The following is a 21,604-nucleotide window of genomic DNA, read 5'->3' on the forward strand; positions in this document are numbered from 1 at the left end:
CTGTCAGTCTCATACCTTATTTGGAAAAGGGACCATAGCACTCTGGAAGTGAAGGGGGCGCCATTTCCTATATTCCTATACTGCAGGTAAATACTAGTGAAGCCAAAAACAACTCTGTCTCAACTGTTTGCTGAAAGAACATGGAAGATGGCAAGGAATATTTTAGTAGAGAGCATCCACCCTCCTTTTTCATCAGGTTGAACCTCTGAGCTCATGAAGGCATTATTGTGTTCCTCTGGCAACTATGTAGAACATCTATTAGAAGTACCGGTAATTTATTAAAAGTGCAATAATTATTCTTAACCAAACTTAATAACATTTGCCCATAGCAAAAACTCGATGATATTGTTATTCTATGAATGAGTTTTATTTTATCGTTTTAGAGTTTTAAGAAAATGCCCACCTTGATATATTAAATAGTTTCATCTTATTTCTTCCTATATGTAAGACTCTACCAACAAAAAGTCTCTCAGAATAACGTAGAGCACTGTAAAAGCAAAAATGTGAAAAATGATGCAAGCCCGAAAAGATGCGACTAAGAAGCAGATTTAGAAGTACACTAAAAGTTATGTTATCACCATGAGAAGTAAATTATAGGTTACCTTCCTCAAAATAACTGGATAAAGCAATGAACTGGAAGTTTAAATTGTAAATTTATTACTGATCAGCAAATATCCATTATAATTTGACATTTACACAATGCATTTTTGTCCCTCTACCACATTTAGTTTATGACTATAAAGCCACTTTTTCCACTACTGGTACTTAACTTTAAAATGGATATGTCTCCAAACATTTGCACAATTGTGAGAAGGCTGTAAAACTGCACACATGTGAAATATGTGAGCGCCAACTGATCCACCTCTGGGGTACGAGTCGGTCATGGATGATATCACGTCCTCTCCATGTCTAATAGGCACCATATGTCCACTGGGTGTATCTGGGCTCTAATGCTGCTGGACAAGAAGGCGACCAATCAGAACTGAAACAAAATTTCTTTACACAAGGGGGTGGGGAACCTTTGTTGGAGTTAAGAGAGATGAAGGACCTCCAATCTTGGAAGCCTGGTTCAAAGACACACGTAAAATCGCTATGAAAAGAGTACTGTTCTCATATTTAAAACACATTTTAAGAAACAGTATTTTTCTGCTACCACCAGAGGGCAAGAAAGTCCACAAACTGGAGGAAGGAGGGAGGATATGGGCAAAAGAGAAAACCTTTGAAGCTGTAACTGAATTTATTAGACAAAATAGAAACATATCAAAATAAACAATACTGTCATGTCTACTTGGCTTAAGCTTACAAACATGGTTTTAGAGCTTGGGGGTAGTGATGCTAGACTTAATCAAAAGACCTCACATGGTCTTAATTTGCTAAAATTTAATTTGCTAAATTCCTCAGCAGATTTAGATTAATGGAGCTTTAACTGAAAGCGCTCTTATGTTTTGCTGTCTTGTGTCCTTCAGTGGAGCTTTTTGAGGACGCAATTGATCTAAACAGTTGAAGAAGTCTGGACCAAACTCATATCTTTGCAGGATCTTCATGAAAAATGTTTGAAAGCTTTCCCTAAAGATGTCACAAAAAAATAAATTTTTCTGCCTCTCACTTTCTAAGTTGGTTCAGTTAGAAACAGGATTTGATGCAAACTCTGCAAAGAGATGGTTTATATGACGCATGAAGTTATTATGATGAACATAAATATACTGCATTTAAACAACACCAAGTTGCATGGCGGGATGGTGCATGTAAACTGCAAAACATTCCTCTGAGTCATGGCACACCATCACAGTTCATCTTAGTGTTTTTTAAACCTTCTTTTCTATCAATTGTCAGCTTTTACATTTGGTAAGAAAATATTTTTTCTTCCATTTCTTAAGTTGTAAGCACTACTTTACTATCACTTGAAAAGAAACTGCTGTATTTACATAAGAATTTGAAGAGAAAATGGTGTTGGACAGGTAATAATATCCAATATTAACAATGTTATGTAATATTCAAGTCTTAAATGATGTGCTTTCATTAGCTGTATGTAGAAAAATCCTCATAATTGACAAAATAAAACATCTGTTTATTTACTGTTTTTTTAACCTTGTGTATTTAGTTACTGGAAAAAAATAGAGTTTTCAATAATATTCAGACTTATTGAATATGACTTTACCCAAGGCCACAAACACACTTAAGGCTATAAGTCTTTAAATTAGACTCAGGCTAATTTCATATGTGCTCCAAGCCGCCTGTCTGATCTTCTTTAAATTAACAGGTTCCCAGATTTTGCATCGGAGCAGGTGGGAAGTGACACAATCAAAAGACAAACTGTCACATCTACCAGACTTGGTAGATTTGACAGATGCTCAATTTACTTTTACAAATTCCTGTCAAAGTATTTAGAAACATTACAGCAGAAAGTCATGGATTTCATCAGCTCAGATTGCAGAACTGCTCCAGAGTAGATACACACATGATGACATGAGTGGCACCTATATTTCCTTTTACAAACACAGCATGGTGCATGTAACATCATGTCTTGTGAGCATGCAGGTCAATTCAGGACCACAAACGTTTTATACTGCAGTGAAAGTCAGATGATCCACATTAATAATCAAAACAATGCTACCACTAAAAAATGGGAATGTTAAAACCTGCAATATGAGCATAACCCAAGTTACACTGCCCACTTTGCATTTACCAGATTTTTTTTATAAAACATTGTAACAGCTAGCAAAAACATGTTGAGTAACATTTACTGAAATGATTTGTTTATCCCCACAAACCCTGTTCAATCGAGTTTGTGATAATCAGTGCTAGAGACTGAAGTCAACTTCAGCTGGTGCACATTGGACTGTGAGGCACTTTGGAAACAAACAAACAAACAAAAGAACATTCTTAGTTGGCTAACAGAAAGTTGCTGTTGCTATTGCTGCCTTTTTGGAGCTCTGTAACCAAGTTGCGGAGTTTCTCTGAGAGCGCCACCTAGCGGGAAAGAAAACCATCTGCTTAAAGTCCTTCGAATGAAGAAAGCACAATGAAGTATTTCTATTTGTCTGTTCAGTGAGAGTGAGAAAATCTAAGTAGGTTTACATTGGATGCAGACCAGATTTAAACTCACTGTGTAAGAGTCAGGCTCCTGCAGCCTCTTGTGTCGAGGGTGCAGAGTCTGCAGGGAGCTCTGGACCTTTGCTCTAGTTTCTGCAGCACTGCACAGAGGCTCTGTAACCTAGAAAAAATGGGACACAGCTTAAGTAAGACAAAAGTACTTTTTCAGTCTGGATTTGAAAAAAAGCAAAATCTTGTTTGGTACTGATTAATAGTGTCCAGAAGATGGAAGACTGAATAACTTGAATATTAAGATAAGATGTTAGATGCCATGTCGGTTTTTGTATGATCTGTTAGTTAAGAGTGTTAATGAAATGATAGTTATGTCAAAGTTCCTCAAGGAATTTCCTTTGTACATTGTGACTCAAACTTAAACTCTACATCTTACAATAAACAACAACAAAAAACAACAACATTTGGATAATTAAGTCTCATTGTTTACAAAAATCTGTTGTAATAACATGTTGCTTGGTTTGCATGTGCAGATGATTTTCTAAACCCTGCAAAATATAAAACCAGGGTTGCATGATGAACAAAGAGGACGGGGTGTGGCTTCAGAGGACACCTGAAACTTTTCATCTTTTCCTCGATGCATAAACTGATTTTAAGTGTTTGGAAAAAATATTTTTAAAAACTGGATGTAGAGACTAACCTCCCCTTTAAGGAAGACTTCCTTTTGCAGACAGGTCACCTGAGCTGGCGTGACTGAAACTGCTGAGTTATCGCCTCCTAGAGGATAACAGGTCAATGTACACCCTGCCTCAGGAGGAGGCTCGACCATTAGACACAACAAGTCTAGGAAGGAATAACCTGCAGGTGGAAACAAACAGGAAGTCATGTTTGCAGCAAGATCAGGAGCAGTACAAGGTTCCACAAAACAAAACTACAGAGCTACAACAGGAGAGCAGGATGAGTATGCTCACAGGTGAAAAGTGGAGTAAACATGCTGAATCTCACCGTCAGCATCTAACAGTCGATAGATGGCTTTCCTCCCTGCAACAGTGCTTTTCTTTGGGTCCTCGCTGATCTTCATCCTTGGTCTTCCTCTCACCTCCACTAGCTTGGAACACAAACATCACAACACAGAGCTCAACACGATGGAGCCATCTAAGCATGGTCAACCCTGGTTGAGAAATTACCTTATAGACGCAGCCCAGAGACGGCTGCTTGGTGCAGGTGACCAGATGTGTTCCGACGCCAATCACATCGATCTCATTCTCCTGAAGCAAAACATAGAAAAAAAAATTAGAAACTTTCAATAAAAGATTGTGTTAACAATAATGATACTTCAGTCACCTTCTTGTTGAGTTCAGCCATGCTTTCCTCTGAGATGTTGTTGGTCCCTACGATGATCAGAGAGTTAAATGTTGACACGGAGAACCTGCAGATGAGAGAGGCAATAGATTCTCCAAAATAGCCAAGCCAAACTTAAGAAAACCTGCACGAGTGTGCATCATGCACCTGACTCACTGCTCACTGCAGAGTCGAAACACCCGACGGACTTCAATGGACTGCCTGCAGAGGTCTCCGCTGTCCAGGCGGACCCCCACAGGCTTGTAACCCAGTTCACACAACGCCAAGGCCACGGCGCAGAAGTTCAACAGTCCACTACTACAACACATAAAAGAAATACTTGATTAACCAGGTCTCATTAAATATTCTCAGACAGACAAACTGTTACTAGTGAACATCAATAAGGAAGAAGCTGTTTTGGGTGGGTAATTAAAGAAGTCAGTAAATAAGTAAGGTTCCTTTTGGTATCAATATTTTTTGCATTGAATTAAAATGAACTGCCAATATAAATAAATATTTACATAATAAATCATTGTCTTATATCATTTTTCCACACTTATCATAACCTGAAAAACTATCTTAGCATTTTAAATAAAACATTTTTATTAAGGAAATATTCAACACTTCTTCCCAGTTTGGTTTCTCCATATTCTCAATTTTCCTGTGTAGGAACCCTGTTTGACCTGGGTTGATCAAATCCTCAAGGAAGTGACCACTATAGGTCTTAGGTAAGTTTTTTGACTCTATGGAGTCAGAGTGAGGGGCTGAGGGAGTTGATGACATCAAATCATCCAATAACTCCAAAACAATAGAATAAAACCCCAGATAAGAGTGTCAGGAGTTACCATCCCACGCTGTAGCTGTCAATCACAGGCAGGAAGTTCTGAGGGTAGGCGATGGCATAGGAGAGGAAAGCTGCCAGCTCGCCCTCACGGATTTTCCCAGGCTCTGCTCCCAGCAGCTCACAGACTCTCCTCAACCAGCCTTTAGTCAGAGAAATGATGTTGACTGGATCGGGGTCTCCATTCGCTGTCACAAGTGTCTGAGTGGGAACAAATACAGCAAGTACACAAAACAGTCAACACATAAAAAAAAGCTAAATCAGAGCTAAATCAGAACTCAGGGTGCTAAGGAACTCTTTAAACAATATGTTACTCAAATCACAGAAAGCTTTTCTGACAGGTATCTGATTTAAGTATTATGCCCCAAATTCTTTCTTTTTTATGTTGACAAAGTAGTTAAAAAACCAAGAAGTTGTTACTTTGGCTTAAAAGTTTCTGTCTAACATGACAAGTTTTATGTCACTTCAAACAACTCTACCAAGCTATAGCAATGCATTATTATTATTGTACTGATTGTGGTATCAACCAAGAAAGTCAAACACTTGTCACAAATTTGTAAAATAAGGTACAAGCACAACAATACTCCCACTTCCATTTCAAAATGACTGTTTGGACAATCAGTCCTGACACTTTAAAGATAAAAACTGCTAACATGAGGCCACTGAGATGGTGTTACCTGTGGCCAGACCTCCTCCAAGGAGTTGAAGGAAGTGACATAAGAGTGTGCTATTGTCCCCGCAACAGGAATCCCAAACAGGAAACCAGCCTGAACGTTACTGGTGAGATCAAATCCTGGAAGACAGATTGCTGGTGAGTCTCTGAAGGTGTTAGTTTTGGAAGGACCAGGCTTGTCCACTCACCTCCGATGTGTGTGTATCGTGAGGCTGTCAGCCCTCCGTCTGGTCCCTGTGCCCGTCGGAGGCCCATCTCCAGCAGCCTCCTCTGGTATCCGGCCGCCAGGCGGAAACGAGCTGCGTTACTGCAAACCAGACTGATAGGAGGAAAGACATAGAGCATGGGAGACTGAAACAGGGCAAATCAAGAAAGTTAAACAGGAAGCAGAGGCTAAAATATCCTGTGCATAAACTATTTTGGCAGAAAAATTAAAAAGTTAAACCTTCGTTTGCATGTGTAAGCTAAAAAATGTTTTGTTATTCCAGCTTACTTCCTGCTTAAGGATGGATTTCATACAATAGAGTGCAACAAATATTATGTAAAGATACTGAAGCAACATTTGAAGTCATCAGAGAAGAAGCAAAAGCTTTTATATCAACAATGATCCTAATAGCTCACTTCCACTGAGTGGTACGAACCAAGTCGGTTCAATAAAATATTTTATTTGTTTCATAAAAGTGGCTTTTACAACCAAAACGTGCAGTACCATTCCTGGGCTCACAAGGTCAGTAGGACAACACCATGGTTAAAGTGCAGCTACTAGCATCACACATCACCGCCAGTTGACTAGTAGAGACACAGTTGTCGTTGCACTAACTCCATTTGGGTTTAACTCCCCAGCTCAATGAGAGTCCAACTAGGAATGCAAACACTTACCTGAAAAAAGCTGAACCATAAAATAGCATATTAAACCGCACTAACCTGTGCTGTACCGCTAAGTGGAAATGAGGCACAAGTATTTCCCAAATTAGTTACCAAGTTTTGGATAGGTTATGGATAGCAACAAGGTCAATGAATGAATGAATGAATGAATGAATGAATGAATGAATGAATGAATGAATGAATGAATGAATGTATGTCTATCTGTCTGTCTGTGTGTATGCATGCATGCAAACCAAAACAATGCCACTACTGACAAAGACATAAAAGTGAACATAAGGCTAGATGATTTTAGATGCAAGTAAAAGCAGTTCCTTTATCTGCTAACCTAAACCTGAAGCTTTTACCTTGCATAATTGACCAGACACAGTAAACTGGTCTCCAGCAGCTGAACCACAGCCAGTGGACCCTCCACCTCCATTAAAGGCACCTGTAGGTGTGAGAAACTTGTCAGTTTGTTATATTTCCTCCACCCCGACTGCAGCAGTTACACCACAGGACCTCACCCTGGCGAACACCACAGAACCCTCCGGGAGAGAGCGTATCGTCACAGCCGAACAGTCGAGGCCTCGCAGGAAGTCAAAAAAGGCAGGGTCAGAGTTGGGAGGCAGGACGGAGCGCAGGAACTGCACATCTGTATCCACAAAGACAGCTGGAGCTTGACCAGGACCTTCTTATTAGGAGTCATGTGCTCTAATACGCAACATGGATGACCTCTAAGGTCATAGAACTGAATCTAATGAGCAGCTAATCTAAATCAGCAGACATCAGTGGTGTGACTTGAATCAACCTGTCAGCAGCTGTAGTAAACTATCTTTGAAAAATGTTCATCTCCTTTGATTGATTTCACACAAGCATAAACTTCATTGCATTTAATTGGGATCTGATGTAATACACCAACACAACATAGTGCATGCATCATATTGCAAAGTCAAATTTCTTTAAGTTGATTGATACATTTTTATAACAGCTGAAGGTAACAGTTTGTTCATGTGCTATAGAATGGTAATGTGTCTGGAAAATACATAACAGCACCTCTTTAAATCAAGCTAAACCCCACTTGTTTGGAGTTGATTGTTATTCCAACTTTTCATTACGTTTCTTTATTTTGTCACTAAAATATAAATATTTTTAATCATGCGAAATACATTGAATTGTCTTGTTAAAATGAGCTTTACAAATTAACGTATTACAGTTTAAGTCATTTTTTAAAAGCCTCCATCAGTAGTTTTTATGCGCGCAGTCTAATCTGTTGTTTGTGTCCTGTTTCTTCATGTGGGCCTCTTAATCTGTGCAACACAGCAGTCTGTAGATTCTTCTCGGTGTTCGTGTTAAAGGGCAGAGTTAAAGGTCAAAATCAGCAGAGATGCTGCACTGGAGCTCACGTTTTCTCACGCTGGGTGAGTTGCACAACCAACTCGGTGTGTGTTAAGCAGAGCGTAAAAGCATAGAAAAGTCCCGCTTTCTGATACGTAACCAGAATGTAGCTGCTTCAGTGGGGTTATTAAGGTTTATGATGACAAGCGCGACGGCAATACTAGAAAAAAGGCTGAACCCTCACCTTGATCTGTCAGGCGAAAGCTCCGCAGAAACAGTAGGCAGTCATTCAGCCCAACGAACAGCGAGAAGCCGCCGCCGAACGGGTTGTCCCTGAAGAACATCTCGAACACGGCGGGCTCCTGGTGCCGGCCGGCCCGCCAGTACGCGTAGGCCATAGTGAACTGGTACAGGTCGGTGAGCAGAGGCGGGACCCGCTCCCGGACCGAGCGCTCCATGAGCCCGCATGTGTCTGTGGACAGAGCTGCCATGTTCCCCGGGCAGAGGCTGAGCAAAGGATCCTTGTCTCTGATACTGCTTGGGTCTCTGGGACTTGCAGTTCCACAAACATCCACATGAGCCCAGCACCAACTGTGGCAAGGAACAGTTCTCCTTGTAAAGATACCAGATGCTGCACAGCTTGTTTTGGCATCAAATTGGATAAATCCAAAATCTTGACGTAGGACGCCATATTGAAATGCACTTATAAAATATAATAAACTAGGGTGAAGCTCTGATAAAACTTCGAATTATCCTTAATTATAATGTTCATGTCATTTTTTTTTATCAACTTCCAGAGTTGTTTTTTTGTTTTTGTTTGTTTGTTTGTTTTGTTCTTTGGTCTAGCTCGGCGGTTTTCAAAGTGTGAGGCGCGCCTCCCCTGGGGGGCGCCAGAGCACTTTAGGGGAGGCGCGGTGCGAGGGAAAAAATAAACCGGAAAAGCTATCTGCTTGCTGTCTACTGATGTGAGAGAAACGTCTTTTACGCACACGATCAACTCTGTGGATTTAGGAAAAAGTTGGTACTGTGGGGTGGAGTGGGGATCAGTGGAAATGTTTCCCCCCTTAGAGGATGTTTAGGCCAGTGATGTCAGTAACGTTACTGACGTCGGACCACTTTTTTCAGTAACCAGTAATCTAACGCGTTGCTATTTAAAATCCAGTAGTCAGACTACAGTTACTTATCAAAATCACTTTTGCGTTACTGCGTTACTATCTTCTTTTGTTATTGAATCGTATTTCCTCTACTCGGTGACCGACGTCTCTATGCAACAGAAATGTAAACAATGGAGGGAGATGCGCATTTTGTTGGAGGAAAAACTGGAACTATTTTGAGTTTCTGTCGCCAAGTCCTTTTATTATAAGCGGCTTTGGGCTTCATTTTTTTTTTTAAGTCGCTTGAAAATTTAATGAGCGGCCGGTTGCGCCTTTTTGGGCTCGTTTTTGAACGTGAAGTTACTCATTTGGGCTTGGGAATAAGCAGAGACTCATAATAAATCCCAGAATTTGTCCGTCATTAAGGTAGTTTTACTCAGTCTCTCCCTGTCCATCATTTCCCGGATGATCCGTCCCGCTGTGTCTTTGTTAATGTCAAGTTAATGTATTACCTCTGAAAGACGTCGAGCTTCGCGTTGCGCTCCAGAAAACTGCAAACATCGAGACCGATATGAACAGCGCAATAAACGTGAAAACAGCCACGAATGAACGTGTCCGGAGTTTCCAATAGTTATAATGGCAACTTAACGCCATTATGATTATTAATATTACGGTAAGTGTCACAAATCTGTGCAACCATCTGAGCTGTGGAGCTGCAGGAGGAGCTCTGTGCGCTGCGCTGACACCAAACGCAGGGCCGTAACGCAGAATCTGGGGGAGGGGGGGCTTTAAAATCCTTCTTAGAGTTTTCCAGACAACAGAGGACCACACAAATTACTCACGTTTTTTATTTTTTGTACTGTTTTTTGTACAATCTCCTCTTCAGTTCAACCTTATCAGTGGAGACACATTGTTGATGTTACCATTATAAAATAGCTTACAATTAAGTATTAGCAAAGATCAATGTGATTTTCACAAGAGGCGGAGCGTTGTTGTTAGCAGCTGCTGAAAGTAACTAAAAAGTTACTTTTAATGTAACTTGGTTAGTAACCCTACTTTCCAAGTCAAGTAGTCAGTAATCTAACTAAGTTACTTTTTCAAGGAGTAATCAGTAGTCCGATTAAAGTTACTTTTTCAAAGTAACTATGCCATCACTGGTTTTGGCCAGAGCGGGGCTGAAGGTGGAGTTTTTATAACTCCACCTTCAGCAGGCATTGTGCTCCTTGGAGGGGGGCTCACCCTTTCATACTTTGAAAACCCCTGGTCTAGCTAACAATGACTTATGAATTCTTCAAAGATGAATAATTTCTAAATCCCAAAGATGCTTTTAACACATCTTATTAAAAAGAACCGGTTTTAGGTATTCAGTTCTTTAGGCTCTCAATAACTAGCAGTCTGTTAAAGACGCGATTCAAAAGATAACACACAGTTTAAAGAACCACCAATGAAAACGTCCAGTAGATGATATACTAAACTATCCATATCATAGGTCCTGGATTAGGATGTTATTTGATATTCTTGTAATCTTTGTTAGTTTTGTTTAGTTGTGAGCCTGGCTAATTGTGAGACTACACCTGAATATAAACCAATGATGTAGTCAGTCACAATTAACCTTTACCTTCCTGACTTTTTTCTTTCATTTCCACCATTGCAGTTACTGTTAGTTCTTTTATCTCAGCTACTACATTTCCCATCACATTCTGCAAGCATCTGGAAAGATGTACGATTGGCATGTAGACTGAATGCAAGATATTTGAAGTATAACATTGTAATGCTTGGGTTGTACTCAATGGAGGAGAGGAGGCAGCAGGCTCATCAGGATGACCAAAAGCTCACAACCACACTGGTACTGGGAATTCCAGTGTTGTCCTTTAATAAACACATTCTTCACCAACCTTACAAAGCCCAGTTGAATGGCTGCTATATTATCATGAAAATTAGCAGAGTCCAAACAACCCATAACGTTACTAAAGTTAGGGAACTAACTTCATAGACATGAATAAGGTTAACATGTCCATCTCAGTCCATGTGTTGATCTGTAGCATGTTTCACACTCTCTACAGAGAAGCAGTGGCGCATACTCGTGACATCTTTAGCGATACCAGAGTTATTTTATTCATATGTTATTACATTTAACAGTAATTAATATAGTACTTGAATCTTCTTTTGTTATACTCTAGTCTACACTTCAGTGCAAGTCACCCTTGTTTGGCAACCTTTGCAACATTAAGCAGTAATTTTGTTATACTACAACAATGTGAGTACCGGTACATAAAATAAGCAAGATAAAAGAGAAAATACAACCTTCATTTTTCAAATTTCCACTTGGAGATTGTTATTTATTAAAATTAAATTCAAAGCAGAACGACGCAACATGAGATGCAATCTCATCAGACTGTACTGTTCTCTCATGAATAAATAGAGCAGCAGTTTTTAGCTTGCCAGGGATGAAAACTGACACTTTAGATTTTATGAACTATTTTGAAAATTATCCCAGCCTCCCCTGCTGTCAACTGCCCTCCTGTACTGCTGGGAAGCATCCTGCCAGCTCATTGGTCAGTCTGTGCTTCTGTTCTTTCCACAGAAAGTGTGTGGGCTGTCCCGACTGGCCACTCTCTGGTGGATAAACAAAGCTGGGACTGAGCTCCATGGCCAGGGATGACCTGACCAGTCCGACCCCGCCCGAGCGCTCTAGTCCCGGATGATAAACCCGACCGCTGACTGGATGCATGTACAGCGCCTCTGGTTGGAAAGGAACAGAGAGCTTCTCTGCGCCGCCACAATACGAGAGCAGCTCCTGGTCTCCTGCTGGGTTCGGCAGCAGGTGCGTGAAAACCACTGGCTTGTCGTCGCAGCGCAGGAAGTTCCTCTCTCTACCACACAGAGACAGGAAAGGAAAATCCTCCTCGTAACGCCCGCTCTGATTTATCCGCAGGCGACTGAAGAAGAAAACCAAGAACTGTTTATCTGGAAAAATGAGACAAGATGCATCAGATGCTAAAAATATGAACAAAAAATGTATTTAAAGTAGCAGAGAGCTCAGTGTTAAACTGTGCTTAAAATAATAAATAAATAAAATAAAATTGCACTAAAAGATTATCTTCAAAAACTTATACATATACATATACAGGAACTAACATAACATACATATACATATTATGTAATATACATGCCTAACATATAATGAATTTCAAAAATTATATTCCATCTGCAGAATTAAGCAAGGTTTTCAAATAATACCGCACATCTTCTACTTAAGCATTTTATTCACGTGACATCTGGACAGATGACTGGGTTTATATGGTCAACCTCTAGGTTGACCATATAATCTTCAAGATAAATCATTCAAAATTGATTCAGCAAACCTGTTACTACAGAGCAAGTATTAATTTAGATTTTATTAATTCACTATACAAAATTTTGATTTCCCAGTTGTTTCTTGTCTGATTGCTATTAACTCTGACATTATATCTGTTCTGTTATCTGCCACTGGGACTGCAAAGAAAATTAGCTGGTAAACATGCTGTAATCTGGTGCACCAAATATTTCCTCTCTGAGATAAAGGTTTTCTGTAAAGGATTTTATATAAATAAATAAACAAAGGTAAATTCGAGTAGACTAGGGTCCCTGGGTACCATTTTGCAAAACATTAAGAGACAAATAAACTGTTCCATTTATTCAGAATAACCGTCACTGGCTGCAAACTGTACACAGTTTTGAGTCTGAACATAATGTCTAATTATGTTTCACATTAATGAACATATAATATTGATGACGTTCACCTTGGTTTCAGTGTCATTAGGGATATATTTAACCACACACACCTTATTCTGAGAAAACTACTAAAACATCACTGCATTAATATATTTACTTTTAAAAGATCCCCAGACAAAACAAACAAACAAACAAAAAAACACAACATATTTAAACATCACTTACTCAGCAGACAAAATAAAACATGCAGTCATATTAATGGAGCCCTGAGTGATACTGGTAAACACTCCAAATATTTCCACAGTTCAGTCCATCCCACTGCTTTAGTGGTACTTAAATAAGAAGCTCAAACCTTTAAAGCAGGTGACAAAGTTCTTCACTTTAGTGTCATCGAGAAAAAGCTGCAAACGTCACAGAAAACACAGTAAACAACTGGAATACAGTTTGTTTGAAACGTTTTGTTTTTGGCTAAGTTAGATGCTACCTGTCCTTGATGGTCGATGTAGTAGAAATACTCCCTGATGCGGGGTTCGGGACTCTGGCCCTGGATGTATGAAGCGGTGCTTCTGCAGGTAATGAAGCTGCCAGGCGGAAAACGAAGATCGGTCAGAGTTCTGCAGCTTCGAGCCGCTAACCGAAGGAATGTCATGACCGGTTTGACAGGCAAATGTCCTGTGTTAAGAAGCGGAAAATAGAAGATACAGCATTCAAATGATGACTGGTTTGTTTTTGTCTTCAGGGAAGGTTATAACGCTAAACTTGTGTCCTCATGGTTGTTATATTGTTTATAGAAGAGATCGTGTACCGGCCGACCGGAAGTGCTCATATTTGTGTCGCTGCCCCTTGCTGGAGAAAATGCTTTATAGATTTCAGTAATACAAGCTGCCCTCTACTGGAAGGAGTGTGTACTACAGTCAAAATCTGCGGATAATAATAGGTCATAAGTAATATAAACATGAAATGGTATTAAATACACAATATGTCAAATGTTTGTTTTTAGTTTTCATAAAATGAATCAAACACCAAAATGATTTAAATCAAACTATTAAAATGTTTAGACAGACCATTAACTTCAGTGTTTAGTTTATTTTGAAGAGTTTTTTTCCCCCCAGGTATTTTTAAGGTTCTTTTTCTTGCTGGATGATTTGTGAACCGTAGCTGTACAGGACCTAAATATATACACCAGAGCTATTTAAGTTTTAAAAAGATATTCTACATTTAGCCTTTATTATCATATTTTCTTTACTCTTGTATTACCCATAAAACTTTGGATGTAAGCATTTCTTTTTAATGTAAACTTTGGTGTAGAGGAGATTATGTTGGGGACATATTTTTCAGGAGTTAGCGTTAGTTCCCTAGTCCCGCTTAAAGGAACTTTTGTTTTAACACTCCAAGTAATTTTGGTTACATGAATGCACCAACATTCTGAGGACAGCTTAAGGATGACCACTTGATATTAAAAGACTGAACACAAAGGCAATCAAATTTTGCTTAAATACTTTTACATAAATGGGGGGGAAAAAGTAGGATATAGCAGTCATTTTGAGTAGCAAATACACATAGGAATTAATCAGATGGAGAAACATAAACGGATATATAAGCAGATTTATGCTAGCTTTGAAATTGATTGCGAACAGCTTCACAGTCACCTTCTGCATATATTCTGCATATGCCTTGGGTGTCATCATGCCCAAAGTCTGGTCCAGACAGGCAAGATAAAACCCCTTGCAAAAGTCAAGTTCAGAATTTAAGGAGAAATATGTCAAAAGTCACTCATCCACCATAGCACTAAAGCAAACTTTACAGCCCCATCCTTATGCCTTTTGTAATGTCACCAACCAAAATTTAGAACATAATTAGGTGTTTCATGTGCTTTTTAAACTTCACATTTTGTGAAATTCAGCAGTTGAAATCCATACCTAATGTGTTTTCATTTTCAGTCTACACTGACAAATGAAAAATAAATAAACAAACAAACAAACAAATAAATACACCAGTGCATAGTATCTTAAAGAAAACCTCGAGGTGGTGTGAAAAAGCAGAGAAGGGCTCTTTAGGGAGATTTCAATCACATAAACAACAAGATAGCTGAGACTCTGAGACAGTGCTGCTGCTGTTGTTAAAAGGTCAACTCCTCCTTGAATCAGGGGAAAACAGAGGCTTCTTTTGGCTTCACAATAAGGACTGACAGCACCAAACAAAGCGGCTGATTCATAAAATTTTTAGAATTTCATCCAGAAGGCTCTCAGTCCGTGCTGAAGCTCCACCTGAAACCAACCTGACCTGATCACCTGCAGACTTTCCTCTTCCTCCTCCTCTTCCAGGTTAGGGCGGAGCTGTCTCTGCGTGAAACTCTGACAACACTGTAGGTGTCAGAAATAATAGTAGAGTTGGATTAAAAACGGCATCTGTCAACTTCACAGTAAGTTAAAATTCAATAAATCAAAGTTGGTCCGAACTGTTCGCTAAGCTTTTGAAGCTAACGCCAAAAAATATCGTAAACAAACGTAAAACGCTACTGGATTTTAGAAATCAAAAGTGTATTTAGTTGACGATTACAAGATTAGTTTCGGGTGTTGTATGTAGTCACTGGTCATCGGTCGTCTATTAAATAGTTACACTATCTACCTTGTTAACTTTTAAATGTGACACTGAAGTTGGCTTCCGATTCGGTGCTGCTCCTGTACTTTCAGGTTAAACCCTGTTTTTACTAAGTATTAGTCTAAAGGCTCGACAAATCAAAAAGTGTTCTCTTATTGTTCTTACATAAGTACAGAAATATTCAGTGTAGGTTTGATTAGTCACATTTTTAAATTAATTGTATCTCAGATAATGCTTGCAAAACATTGATATTGTTTTTATTTTAATAAAGTAATAATTTAAATAAATCACTTTTTAAAAAATATAGCCTATATGTATTCTTCTATCAGGACCTTGTCTAAAGTGGTTTTAATATCCATCAGAGCATTGGAGTAGTTATTTTGGATTTATAGTGATAGCATAAAAGTTTAACAAATCACATACTGTGTTTTGTTTTTGCTATTAATTCAGAATAGGATATTTCCACTCAGATGTGACCAGTTTCATTGCCACAGTTTTGGACATGGTTACCATCTAAAATGGTTTTAATGTCCAAATTAAGTGTTACTATTTCTCTTTTTAGAAATTACAAATAAATAAAAGGCTTTTGGCCAAACTGATTGCGATTATATTCTGTATGCACGCAAAATAAATTAATTGTCCAAAACTTGAAAGTTACATTTTATAGTTTATTTATCCTGTTTGAGAAAACAAAAATCAACTTTCGAGGGTTTCCCGTAGCTTCACCCACTCTTGTTAAACCCCCCCCGCCTAAGACCAACCCCAGATGGTGCTGACCCCATACTTGTAGAAATTGTCCCACAATTCTGCTTGGTTGACTTACAAAAGCAAACAAACTAATAATTCTAATAAATTATTGGTGTCACTGTTATTATAATTAAACATAAGTACATCAAAAATATATGGCAACCCAAAAACTAAATTTACCAAAAATAAATAGCCCTGAGTTTAATTTGTCTTCCTAAATTATCATGAGTGAGTGAGTTTTGGATGGCTAGAGATGGCCACCAGCCCTGATGAGACCGGGCTCGAATAAACGGGCAAAGAAGATGGATGGATGTTTTCACAAAGCAGAACTATGTGGTGCATTTCCGTTTTTTGTAGTTTGGATTTTTACTAGCATAATTAAGGTTTTACAAAACACAAAGTACATTTTAAAGATTAAATTAGTCTTCAATAATTTAGTCCAGATGTGAATAGTCTTAATGTGACCAGCCAAGGGGTTGATATTTTAAACAAGACGCACCAGAACACGGAATAGTCCACAATGCTTTATTAAACAATTTCATTAAAACATCTCTCTTTTAAAAACATGGCTTCACCACATTAAGTTCCAACGTTTTTCATGAAGACCCAGAGTTGCCCTAATGCCTGAAACAGCATTGATTTTACAGTTTAATAACTAAAGTAAAAATATTCACATATTTGTTACAGGATCTATAAACAGTGTCGAATAACTATATCAACGTCAGATCATTCTAAGTATTTTGCATTTTGAAGTAAATTTGTTCAAAAGTCGTGAAGACTCTTTAAAATATTGGAAATATATTTTTTGTAGTCCCAAGCAAGAGCTACGAATCATATGCGAGCTTTAGCGTGGTTTACGTCAACCTTGAGTTACTTCCTTCAATGGTAACCTTTGAATTTAAATGATTAAAAAACGAAGACAATTTTCTAAAGCGCATTTAATATAAACATGTTACTTTTACAAGTATGCAGAATAATTTTCTTGTAATTTAAAGGTCTTTTCTGTGTAATTTACACTCGACAGGTATGAGTCAACCGCCCCGTTCCAACCGGGGACACCGGGAGAGGAACGGAGAGCAGAGGCGGCCCCGGGATAACAGGCAGTCCACTCCGGACAGGTGAGGCACTGCTAAGAGCAACTGCGGTTGTCCCTCTCTCTGGGCTTGGTTTTTTTTTTAACAACTTTTGCCTTTTGTGGCATCTTATGAAGTAAATATATTTGTAACTGTTTGGACTAAATTTTACGTTTAGGTTTTTGGGTCAAATCTTAAAATGACAATTATCCCTGATACTGACCAAATGTAGGTACTATTAAATTTAGGAAAAGCTACCAAAGATTTTCTAAAAAATGTTCTTTCTTGCCAGATTTTACGGAAGAGGATTAGGGCCATCGAAAAAAAAAAAAAAGAATTCTGAATTTAAAGTCAGAATTCTGACTTTCTGACTTTATTCTCGGAATTCTGACTTTAATCTCAGAATTCTAGAATTCAACGTTTGGTGAATTCTAGAATTCACCAAACGCCTTTAATCTCAGAATTCTAGAATTCTGAGATTAAAGTCAGAATTCCGAGAATAAAGTCAGAAACTCAGAATTATTTTTATTATTATTTTTTTTTTTGGTGGCCCTAATCCTCTTTGTAAGATTTTCTGGTATTTAACAAATAAGGCAGAATTTTTGGAATTCTAACTAAGTTAAACCAAGAAACGTTTGGTCTGATTTAGCGTCAGACAGTAATAAAAAATGTGTCTTTTTATTTAGCGTTTAAATATCTGGTTTCAACTGTATGTTGAAGTAATCATGTCCTTAATTTCAACATGATAAAAAATAAATACTGATGTGTTTGACTATTTGTGCTTTGCTTGCCCAATATTACACAGGTCCTTTAGAGCTGCATGATATTAAAATAACCTTACAAGTTTTTTCATCTATTACCTTTATTTAATGGCTTTCTTAAGTAGCCATTTAAAAATGGCTATTTCTTAAATGCTATAGTCTACAGAATGTAAAGCTTAATAAGCAACAAATTGTATAGATAATGCTGGTTTATCTCATTTTAAACATCCAAGTGAAATAAATCCTACAGTCTCACCAGCAGCAAGACTGGTTAAATGAGCTTTTAATTAAACAGTGTCTTTGCTGTATGGGGTGAAGTAGTTTCTCTTGGGGGTCCTGAAGGAGCTACAAACATCCCTTATAGCAACTCAAATGTGCAAATATGTTTTGTTTTAATTTTACTTTAGATATAAAATAATTTTTGTTAGATGGCCTTATGAATATATAAGGCCATCTAACAAAAATTATTTTTGACAAAAATTATTTAATTTTGCTGCAATAGTCTAAACAGAAGACTATTATTTCCCTAAGGACAGGTTTTTCTTCAGTAAAGAGGAGCTGTCTAAAAGAATAGTGTCATGGTTAATTTGCTATGATCTTCTAACCTAACGACATATTGTCGTGTGCTATTAATCTGGTATAGAGCAGTAAATGTTGGACATTTATGTTTTATCTGCATTGTCCCTCTTTAAACAAAGTGCATTGGTATTATTGTCTTGATCCTAAATTATATGTTGTTCTCAATGGATTAAAACAAGAAAAAATACTTGTATTCACCTAGACAAACTGTATGGGAAAGTAATTAGTAATGTATATGTGTTCCAGCTCCTTTGCTGCCTCCCATTACAGCCCCCGAGAATCCGAGCCCCCTACCAGGTATTTGAGGAAAGATCCCCGGATGGAGCACCAGGCATCCAGTTGTACCAACATCTGTTCACGGAGAGGTATGCAGACTCTCAGAAGAAATATGTGGATCAAATAAACCAAAAGCTGCTCTGAAGGCAGCTGCAGTGTTAGAGTGTGGACTTGGGATTCATGAAGCTTCATTATTTTCTCCTGTGAGGACCGGTCTGACCGGTTTGCAGCTGTGCTCTGTTCTCAGAGTTTCAGCAGACAAAGGTTGTTGCTGATTCTGGGAAGAAGCCAAACTACTCTTGAGTATTGGAGGGGGGAGGGGGAAGGGGGGGACGTTCCCCAACCGATTTACAATGCTGAGAGTTTTTTTGTTTTTTTTCCTTTTTATGAAACTAACTGTATTAACAAAATACAATAATAAACACAAGTTGTTTTTCAAGTTACAACTTTGTGAAGTTAGAACAAGTATTCAGACTAACTTGGATACTCTTAAACCCAAGAAGTGATAGTACCAACCTTAGCAGCAACAAGCATATTAGAAAATTTTGACCCATATTTCTTTGCATAACTGTTCTAATTCAGCCACATTGGCAGATTTCCAGCCTGTTTGAGGTCATATCATAGTTTTTTAATTCAACTTTAAGCCCAGACTTTAACAAGGCCACTTTAATTTAGCCATCCAGAAGTGGATCTCCAAGTTTCTTTATACTTAATTGTTTTTGCTTTAATGATGGAACCAGTTTACCTTCATCTTTCTTGTCCTGGCCAGGCATCGTGCTGATCTGCTCCGTCCTGACTAATGCCCTCGTCCTGATCTGCGTAGTCGCAGCCCAGATGGTGACGTCAGGCTTGTCGTCGATGGGTGGCATGGGCGGCATCAGCATCAACAGCAACTTCAACTTACAGGGCACCGAGCTGCAGCAGGTGCGAGACCTGGACATGCAGTACAGTCAGATGAGGGCGCCCAGTATCTATGGCGGCATTCCCTTCAGCCTGACCTTCGGGGTCGTCTCACTGCTGTTCGTGGTCGCCGGGAACAAGCTCGCCCACCACATGAATCAGAAGCTGCTGGTGGGGGCGTTGGTGTTCCAGGCAGTGGGTGCCGTGGGCTACGTGGTCGCCGTGGGCCTCTACCTGCACTTTGTCATCAAGATCAACTCCACGGAGGTGTGCAAGCTGCGACAGGCTCTATACTCACGCAACGGCTACACCTGGATGAACTGCGACGTGAGTGGGGGTGACGCAGCCGTGGCGCTGTTCGGGCTGATCACCGCCATCCTGTACACCGCCGGGACCGTGCTCACGGTCCAGACAATCAGGGGAGTGAAGCGCTACCAACAGGAGAAGAAGAGGCGGCATGCAGAGAAACAGGAGGGCCTGGGGAACCACCACAGGGCCCCGTTGAGGGCAGACACAACGTCAGTGTGAGGTTGTTCAGCCAGCTGGGTTCAGATCGGAGCGATCCAGAGAGGACCAATTTATAACGAGATCTGAAACTGATCACCAAAAATGACTCCTGACATGGATGTGTTCACAGTAAGATGACCTAGTTCATCATCCAGTAGAAACCGATGAGTCACATTGCTGACATTCCAACACTGATCATAGTTGCAGCCGACTCCTTTTTTCTGATTAAGGAATCCAATCGTTCAGGATAAGTGTCTAATTTTAAGATTATTAACACCATCAGAGTTTTCAGCTTATTTAACTTCATAGAATCAGCTGCAGAATGACGTGCTGTTTTTTTTTTACTAATCACAGTAAAGTAATATAATGTAAACTCTCAGAGCCATGCGATTTACAATAAATACAAAGAACAAGCAGGAATCAATCGTGAAGCATGTTTACTTTAACTGCTTGTTTTTCACCCGTTGCCGCTTTTAACTTTCAGATTCTTTATCAAACTCAGGAAATAGTGTAGATAAGTTTTTATATTCTGTAAATATCTCTAGTAATTGTAAATCATGTTTCTTATTTTTATGGTGCACATGTTTGTTTCTCAGTGCTTGAAATTCTTACAGTTGTGGTTTTTGACATTTTTTTAAATCACTGTAACCAAATAATGACTTCAAGAATCACTGAACTTGTTTTCAATGTGGTGGCAGTTATATAATTTGTTTTTACATTACAGATTTATTCTTTTGTGTTTCTCTGTAAACTAAAACTATCAGGTGAAATTAAAATTGATTTGATTTAAAGACTCGTGATGTTTGCTGTAACCCGTGCTCCTGCAGGGGGCGTCATGACTACCACAAACAGGACAGTGAAGCAACTGTTCAAAGGCTCGATTACAAACATAACAAACTCCCACTTCAGAGGATTTTAGAAAACAGAGCAGTGATTGTCAGAGCAGAGAAAATGCCAGATATTGTGTCTTGCAGAAGTATTCACACCTCTTAAATTTTATTTTTTCTTATGATACAACAAACTTAATATATATTTAACATGTCAGACCAACTCAAATTAGTCCCTAATAATGAAGTGGATACAAATGCTTTTAAAGTCAATCTACAAATAAAAATCTGAAAATTGCCACATGAACATGGATCAACCATGTCACCTTAATGAGTTTAGTTTTTAGAAGTTGTTTTTAGGTGTGTGCAGTCACAGGAAAGAAATTATTTTAAAGCTTCTGTTTGTCCCGTTTACATTTTTGCCAC

General features: G+C 38.8%; 3 protein-coding genes across 9 annotated transcripts; 1 reads left to right on the plus strand and 2 right to left on the minus strand.

Moving 5' to 3' along the window:
* Positions 1 to 55: 55 nt before the first annotated feature.
* naprt (nicotinate phosphoribosyltransferase) lies at positions 56 to 8,751 on the minus strand. Its single transcript, XM_044128763.1, is given in 14 exon segments — positions 56 to 2,970; positions 3,107 to 3,214; positions 3,746 to 3,903; positions 4,051 to 4,153; positions 4,233 to 4,313; positions 4,390 to 4,474; positions 4,564 to 4,704; positions 5,232 to 5,428; positions 5,905 to 6,020; positions 6,089 to 6,219; positions 7,130 to 7,212; positions 7,289 to 7,416; positions 8,344 to 8,727; positions 8,730 to 8,751. Coding segments are annotated over 14 exon segments (1,824 nt in total). The 3' UTR covers positions 56 to 2,883.
* Positions 8,752 to 11,498: 2,747 nt separating this feature from the next.
* lg10h8orf82 (linkage group 10 C8orf82 homolog) lies at positions 11,499 to 15,519 on the minus strand. Of its 5 annotated transcripts, XM_044128190.1 has the most exons (5): positions 15,467 to 15,519; positions 15,199 to 15,270; positions 13,392 to 13,488; positions 13,260 to 13,308; positions 11,499 to 12,160 (listed from the first exon to the last, which is right to left on the minus strand). In XM_044128190.1, exons 1-5 carry the CDS (start codon positions 15,502 to 15,504, stop codon positions 11,703 to 11,705), a joined length of 714 nt encoding a protein of 237 aa, XP_043984125.1. In that variant the 5' UTR covers positions 15,505 to 15,519; the 3' UTR covers positions 11,499 to 11,702. The 5 variants fall into 5 exon arrangements, with proteins under 5 accessions (XP_043984125.1, XP_043984128.1, XP_043984127.1 ...); XM_044128193.1 differs by lacking the exon at positions 15,467 to 15,519 and having other exon boundaries at positions 13,392 to 13,579; positions 15,199 to 15,295; XM_044128192.1 differs by lacking the exon at positions 15,467 to 15,519 and having other exon boundaries at positions 13,392 to 13,579; positions 15,191 to 15,268.
* si:ch211-191a24.4 (uncharacterized protein LOC100150331 homolog) lies at positions 14,950 to 21,142 on the plus strand. 3 transcript variants are annotated; one of them, XM_044128189.1, is made up of 4 exons: positions 14,950 to 15,231; positions 17,251 to 17,373; positions 18,915 to 19,033; positions 19,714 to 21,112. In XM_044128189.1, the coding sequence occupies exons 2-4, from the start codon at positions 17,282 to 17,284 to the stop codon at positions 20,370 to 20,372; spliced, it is 870 nt and encodes a 289-aa protein (XP_043984124.1). In that variant the 5' UTR covers positions 14,950 to 15,231; positions 17,251 to 17,281; the 3' UTR covers positions 20,373 to 21,112. The 3 variants fall into 3 exon arrangements, with proteins under 3 accessions (XP_043984124.1, XP_043984122.1, XP_043984123.1); XM_044128187.1 differs by having other exon boundaries at positions 15,194 to 15,329; XM_044128188.1 differs by lacking the exon at positions 14,950 to 15,231 and adding an exon at positions 15,239 to 15,329 and having other exon boundaries at positions 17,280 to 17,373; positions 19,714 to 21,142.
* Positions 21,143 to 21,604: the final 462 nt, after the last annotated feature.

This window comes from Gambusia affinis, linkage group LG10, assembly GCF_019740435.1.
Source record: "Gambusia affinis linkage group LG10, SWU_Gaff_1.0, whole genome shotgun sequence".
NCBI classification, from domain to species: Eukaryota; Metazoa; Chordata; class Actinopteri; order Cyprinodontiformes; family Poeciliidae; genus Gambusia; species Gambusia affinis.